The sequence below is a fragment of the Protobothrops mucrosquamatus genome, unplaced genomic scaffold, assembly GCF_001527695.2.
Source record: "Protobothrops mucrosquamatus isolate PMUCROS unplaced genomic scaffold, P.Mucros_1.0 scaffold1739, whole genome shotgun sequence".
NCBI lineage: Eukaryota > Metazoa > Chordata > Lepidosauria > Squamata > Viperidae > Protobothrops > Protobothrops mucrosquamatus.
In genome coordinates this window covers 39,492-47,185 of record NW_015387885.1, presented here as the reverse complement: position 1 = coordinate 47,185, position 7,694 = coordinate 39,492, and the positions used below count along the sequence as shown (strand labels likewise).

Genomic DNA, 7,694 nt, shown 5'->3' with positions numbered 1-7,694 from the left:
GTTGGGAACCTGTGACCTCTGCCTATGACGAGGTGGCTGGTGAATGTCTCCAAAATGGTGTCAGGTACAAGGAGTCAAGGAACCAGGATAGAGTTAAAAAAATACTACAAGTTTATTTCATGCTACCTATACATAAAAATCCCAATTGCTAATGATCAAGGCAGATTGGCGTCAGATAAGAATCAATGGACTTCAAGGGGGCAGAACTTAGATCTCTTACAGAGGCATAGAGACTCCAAACTGATTTATTACCTGTTGCTTGTATGTACACTGAGAGCTTATGCACCAGAGACAAATTCCTTGTATGTCCAATCATATTTGGCCAATATTCTATTCTATTCTATTCTATTCTATTCTATTCTATTCTATTCTATTCTATTCTATTCTATTCTATTCTACTCTACTCTACTCCACCCCACCCCACCCCACCCCACCCCACCCCACCCTACCCTACTCTACTCTACTCTACTCTACTCTACTCTACTCTACTCTACTCTACTCTACTCTACTCTAAAAATTGATAATGCATTTGACTCCGCACTCAGACTCAGCCTGGTTATCTCCTACAAATGGCCACCCAAGGAGACAGTGAGCATCCTCTTCCTCTCTCTTGCAGAGTGAGTGAATATATTTCTTTTGGGCATCTCAGGCAAGATATTTTGGATGTAGAGCTACATGTGGCTTTTATAAAAAGTGAAGCCATATCTCCAAACCAATCACCTGATTTTATAAAAGGTTGAGGGAATGAAAGTGGTATTTTTACATGAAAAACTCAAAGATGCGGCATGACATAATGTAACATCTGTATGTCTCGCCCTCTCTCTCTCTGTCTAACAGAATAAAGGAAAGTAGATTGTATACCATATATCTTTCTAACAGATGCTTCATATTCATTCCCATCACACTGCTCTATGCCTGACATGGATAGCTCCTCAAGATAATTTTGTGCTCTTGTATTATATTGTATTGTATTGTATTACATTGCATTGTATTCTACCTTTATTTTTACAACTGACTGAAAACATATCCAATGCACCTTCCTCCTATTTTCCCCACAACAACAACCCTGTGAGGTGATTTGGGTTGAGAGAGAGTGACTAGCCCAAGGTCATCCTGCTAGCTTTCATGGCTAACGTGAAACTAGAACTCACGGACTTCCTGTTTCTAGACTGGTGCCTTAGCCACTAGACCTGACTGACTCTATAATCATCTAATGGGCCGTGAGTTTAGACTCCAATAGAAGATCTGAATTATGTAGAATAAGGTCTGGCTATATATACCGGTAGCTGGTGAGCCCAAGAAGGATTGCATTGCACTCATGTCAGAAGCACCAAGGCATTTCTGGGTTGAAAGGATTGGCCATGGTCATCGCTGTTGTCCAGGGGATGCCCAGTTGGGGTCTCCTTTTATGTCTTGACAGGAGCTGGAGCGAAGGACGGCAGGTCACCTTGTCCCATGGCAACACTCAGGTCTCAAACATGGGCTGGTTGCTTGTCAACCCAGCATCCTAACCATGTGAGCCACTCTGCTCCTATCCCAACAAGGATGTGACTAGTTATATTCTCCTGGAGGTCTATAACTTCACTATACCAAAGGAAGGTTGCTTCAAAAAATGTTAAATTATTATTTTTTTGAATAAAAACCAGGCTAATAAATAGAAAACTGAAATATAAATGAAACCTATGGAAATATTTTATAAGGAGTTGGAATATAATTTCACATGAAATAAGTTTATCCTGTTATTGGATGGAAACTAATAGGAAGGTTAACAAGGCTTTAAACCACTAGTTAACCAATAAGCATGCCTATGTTCTTCCTGGCTGTTTCAAGGCATTAAGAACTGAGGATTGAGGAATTACAAGAAGAAATAATATACAATAATATACCAGAAGGATAAAACTTGATTTTAAGCAGTGCATTCAGTTAGGGTTAATGCATGGAAGGGGACCTCTGAGTAATTTGACCAATTTAGAAAGGGCTTGTTTTGTTTACAATATAATTTTCGAGGTCTTGATAGCATTTTTTAATCTTTTTGACTTTGATGTTATATTACAAGGTCAACGTGAATAGTTTAAGAAAGAGATATATTCTCAAAAGAAATGTAGTATCTACAAATGGGTAGAAAATTACTGTAGTTTATACAGTTAATGATTGCAAGCAAAGTATATTCACTGTTTCTTTTCTTTTTTTAACCTTTACAAATGATATCATGGAGATTTTGGTATTTCACTAAATATATACACATGCCTCTTTTTATATCATGACAACAACTCAAGGTGAATAGTTCATTACATGTTTTAAAATAATCCATCAGATAAATATCTAACCTTTAGCTTTGAAGAGTTCTCAAAAGTCGGTCAAGGAATGCCAGCTGGATGCCCATAATTTCATGTCGCACAGCTTCCCAGGCACAAGAGCTGTATTCTTCATCCTTTAGGAATGTGTCTAGTCTTAAAAAGTAGCTCCTCAGTTTGAGCTTTGTTTGGATCTCTTTAAATGTTGTTTTATTTTCAGTCGCACTAACAGAGCACTTCTCCCACTGCACGAGCTGCTGGTCCAGAGCTATTTGGAAGTGTTCAGCGACTGTCACGTTCCATTCAGTTTTGGTGAAGTTTTGCGAAAATATTCTGTTAATCTGCTCCAGCATCAGACCAATGGTTGCCTTTGCGGTCTCTTTGATCGACCCAATGTTGTTTCCTATTGGGAAAGCAAAGTCTGGAATTTTATGGAAGCATTCCCAGGGAATCGCTTGTGGTCCCATTGCCTCCAAAAGCTTCATGATGTTCACCGTTGTGCCTTGTTGGGATTCCACAATATGGTTACAGTCCAGACTTCTGATTCCAGAGGAAAGTAAAAACAACAGGATAATGTGCTGGAAGCAACCTGAGATCATGGTGATGCTTATTGGGTGGTCGCTGTGGAGATACAACACCCTGGACCTTCTTCAAGGAGTCTTTGAGATCTTTGAGTCTGGGTGCCATGTTTCTGAGTTTATTTATTGGGAGCTGGGGAAAACTTCCCTTACATCAATCCTAGCATTTTTCATTTTCAATTTCATTTTCCTTGATTTAGCAGGGGTAATTTTATGGTACTGCTTTTCTTTACCCTTTTCACCTCCTGGTAGATTGAAATGTAGACTTTCAATTTGGGCTATCTAGATTGGACTACAACAACCATCATCCCCATCTCCCATTACCAAATAAGTAAAAATAAAAGTTGCCAGATTTCGCACAACAGCGATCAAAATCATTCATATGGTGATCTGTGCCTCATATAAGCCTTAATGAGTATTTGATTTATCAAGAGAAGAGAACATTTGCAGCTCAGGGTTGAATTGTGGGTTACCTGGATGCTCTCTGAGTGTGATTGTTTTCTTGAAGACGTTTCATTACCCAACTAGGTAACATCATTAGTGCTAGAAGGGAATGGGGTTTTCTCTATGTTTATATACAAGTAGCTTGCCTTGCCAGTATTGGTGGGAGAGAGGAAAGAAAGAAGGAAGGGAGGGAGGGAGAGAAGGAAGGAAGGAAGGAAGGAAGGAAGGAAGGAAGGAAGGAAGGAAGGAAGGAAGGAAAGGTTGATTAAATGCTATTTAACAGAAAGTTCCCTCATATAGATAGATATGAAAGCACATTTTAAATAGACTACAGTAATATAAAATATAACATCAAAATCTTGTAGGAGATGAGCAGGCTGAGCCCAAGGGAGGGGTCAAACGTATTATAAGTCATAAGTCCCTGCGCACCCGCAAGAGATCTAAGTCCAGTCCATCTCGAATGCCTTTCTTATCTCCTGCTCAATTCCCTTGACTTTAGTTGGTCAGATTCTTGTACACAGCTTAAGCTTGCAATAAATCTTTATATTCATTTTGAACTGCCTGAATCTCCAGATTTCTCTGGCGATTGACAAATCTATTGTAACGTATTTGAAAAGGTGAATACGAAGTTTGGAAGGTTACGTAACAGACCAATTTCAGATACTGTATGAATAATTTATAAAAGCCTGTTTTAAAAATCCTTTTTATCACTCTTAATTTAGAATTTTCTCTTTTTTAAGAAAACAAAAGTCTATAGTTTTACCTGATTATATTCTTTGCCTTTATTAGAGAATGAAAGAGAATACTTTAATGGTGATTAAAATCGGTAAGTCTATCAGTAAGTGCAAAAAAAGGATTGATGAGGATAAAAACGGGCATTTTTCTTTTTTTTTAATATAACTCCAAATTATTTTGGGGAGCTTTTCAGATTTGTCTTTGGATTTGTAGAGGTAATGCTATCACAGCATCGTACGCTTTGCTTTCTGCCACCACTTTCACTTTCCTGTCGTCACTCTGCAGCTGCCGAGTGATTCCCCTCGTTAAAGAAGAGTTTAAAATCAGGCTCTTTTCAGTGTTAACAGAGCCAAGAAACCCAATGAATAGACCAGATTTTTTTCCCCCTTTTTTAATTAGATAATTGTAAATCCCCAGCGGACCTGACAGAACGCATCAAACATGACTGATGAAATGGAATTTGAAATTACATTGTGGGAGGATGTCTTCTGAGGGTTTACTACTACAGCATCCATTTTCCCTCTAGCTAATTGTCCATGATGAGGAAAGGTATTTTGTAGCTGTGCAATCTCCAGACAATGTTCAAGATTGGCAAACACTAGCTAGGTAATCGAATGCCTTTTGGAGATTTTAGACTACAGTTTCCATGGTCAAAAATTAGGGCATTCGCAGTCTAGTTGTGCACCTATCTTCCAGTTTATGAGAGGTTATTTGGGATACAGTAATTTCTTTTACATAGGCTGACTATATATCTACTGACTGGTCATTAAAATTACTTAGGATAATTTGAATGTTCAGTGTGATGTAGTCATTCAAATGCACACTCAGCTTTGTTTGAGCTTGACCCATCAGTGACATTTGTTTACAGAGTAACAGAATCGGAAGGGATCTTGGAGATCTTCTAGTCCAGCCCCCTGCTTAAGCAAAAGACCCTCTACCATTACAGACAAATGGCTGTAAAATGTCCAGTGCTGGAGCACCCACAACTTCCGAAGGCAAGCTGTTCCACTAGTTAATTGTTCTCTCTGTTAGAAAATTTGTCCTTAGTTCTAGGTTGCTTGTCTTGACGTTTCTATCCATTGTTTCTATCCCTTGTTTCTTGTCTTGGCTTCAGGTGCTTTGGAAAGTAGGTTGACACCCTCCTTTTTGCGGCAGCCCCTCAAACACTGCTATCATGTCACCCCATTAGGAACATTTCCTCACTTCTCATTTATGCAGCCCTTATGGAAATCCATTCCCTGGAGCGGAAGCAGAAAAAATGATCTGGCATTATGCTACTTTTCCCGGATTCTCTTTCTCAACTCTGTAGGTTATAGCTGCTAGGTCAGGGGTAGGCAACCTTGGTTCTTTTATGACTCGTGGACTTCAACTCCCAGAATTCCTGAGCCAGCATGGCTCAGCTTGGAAACCTCTCCCTTTCTCCTCAGCATGGCTGGCTCAGGAATTCTGGGAGTTGAAGTCCACAAGTCATAAAAGAGCCAAGGTTGCCTACCCCTGTGCTAGGTATTTTGGGATACAGAAAACATTGGAGTTAAGGCTGCATAAATCTTATCCATACCAGCATCAGAGAAGAGTTATTTATATCCTTTCTTTCCTTCAGGAGCTACAACATTATTTCATTTTTTTTTTCACCAAAAGTCTATGAAATAGTGTAAGTTAGGCTGGGAGACTGAGACCCTTTCCTGAGTTATTTGTAGGGTCCTTGAAATGGGTTGGTAAATCCTATGTTACCTCCTGTCTCCCTGATTATGGCTATGCTGTAGTTCCTGAAAGAAAGTCAAAATGTAAATAACCCAAATGATAATTAACTTTCATCTTCAAGGCAATTTCAAGATACTTTACTTTGGAATATCAACTGTTAACAGTATTTCATATCTTAGCTCTGGAGAGCCAGTAGATGCAGGAAAGCATTGTAGATCAGGGGTCCCCAACCCCCCATACGTGGACCAGTACCAGGCTGCAGCATGCCAGCAACCGGTCCGCACAAGCAAGCAAAACCCCATCTGTGGGATGCAGGCAGCACACAAAACGACGCACTTTCCAGTCCATGGAAAAATCTTTCTCCATGGAACCAGTCCTTTTTGGGCACCTCTGTTGTAGATCAGACATGTTAAACTCGCGACGTCACGTGATGTCACGCAATGTATCGGGATGATTTTGCCATTGCCGGCAATGGGGTAGGCACGGCTTCCGGATGACGCGTCCGGTCCATGGGCCGGCAGTTTGACACCCCTGTTGTAGATTATTCTGATGCCACCTAGTGGTTCTCTGGAGTTTTGCAGTAAGACATGGTAGCATTAGATCCCATCTCCATTCCTAGGAGATATACTTAGTTGGCTTAATCCTACTTACATCTATGATGCTTACTATTTTGGTGGGAATAAGCTGGAGGAATCCCACTAGTGTTGTCTCAAACTTTTCCTTACGCATTTACGTATTGTGGGATACACCAGAGCAGTCTTTCCAATCTTGTCTCATCTGAAAGCATTGGGACTACAAATCTCATAATTCAAGGCTAGAAGTTTTAGTCTCAAAACACATGTAGAATTTCAGAACTGAAGAAGGATTGCTTATAATGATAAGAGTTAAAAAGGCTGACTCTTTTAAATGCAGTTGCTTTGAAGCACAAGTACTGAAGTATCAACTTTCAAATGATGCAAAGTTTGATTGCATCAGCATTCTCTCACTTGGCTGCACTGAACATAATAGATGATCACCAACAACTATACATGCTTTGCGAGATGACTCATGGAAAAGGAAATTCAAAATAAACTCATCTGTCACAGAGTAAAACTATATTTTTGCCTTAGATATCACCATTTCTGTTTTCAATCGGTCAATTTTAGCTTGGGCCTTCTGAAAATTTTCCAATCTGTTCAACTAGAATATGCATTCTTTTTTTCCCCTCCCTCCCTCTCAATTTCAGTTTCAGTTTTTGATTTGTCAGACTGTGATTTCAAGCTAGCACTGTGGAATTTTCTTTGCTGGTTTTTGTTTTAATAGAATTTTTTTTAAAATCAAGTGGAGTTTACTGCAGATGGTCTGATTGCCCCTTTAAATGTCAGTTTCTCAGTCTTGCAGGGAAGGAATAGGTTGAAACCTACCTGCACATCTTAATTGATTTGGAAGTGTAAATACACAACTGGAGTCAGAATCAGCATGGTGATATACTACTTATCAGAATGGTGATATACTACTTACAAGATCAAAATGAATTTGATATATCTGCAGAAACAATTATAAATATATTTCCATCCATAACAATATCCAAATATATAAAATAGTCGATACTACTTTTACCATTTGGAGTTAGAAAAGATTTGGGCTCTGTCTTCAATATCATATTCAGATATTTTTGCTGCATAAATGACGATGATTAAAATGATAGAAAGAGAATAGTTGAACTACAGGGGCAAATTATTTATTAAAATGTTCCAGAAATTTTTCCGGAAATCATAGTAGTTTTTATTTTATTAAAATAATGAGTGAAGTATATAACAGGATATATAGAAAGTTTATTTATGTAAAACAGGTACATTTTAACATAATATTCTTGGTAAGTTCCCCAATCATCCCCAAATATTCCTTGATAACAGCAAGAATATACAAGTAGGTCTTTGGACCCTTCATTCAGAAATCCTGA

General features: G+C 38.8%; 1 protein-coding gene across 1 annotated transcript; it reads right to left on the bottom strand.

Annotated features, from left to right (window-relative positions):
* Positions 1 to 2,329: 2,329 nt before the first annotated feature.
* Positions 2,330 to 2,893, bottom strand: LOC107293819 (interferon alpha-21-like). The gene has a single exon (XM_015823004.1). It carries the CDS (start codon positions 2,891 to 2,893, stop codon positions 2,330 to 2,332), a length of 564 nt encoding a protein of 187 aa, XP_015678490.1.
* Positions 2,894 to 7,694: the final 4,801 nt, after the last annotated feature.

Excerpts from the sequence above, each read along its gene's own strand:
- LOC107293819 (XM_015823004.1), bottom strand. The coding sequence starts at position 2,893 with ATGATCTCAGGTTGCTTCCAGCACATTATCCTGTTGTTTTTACTTTCC.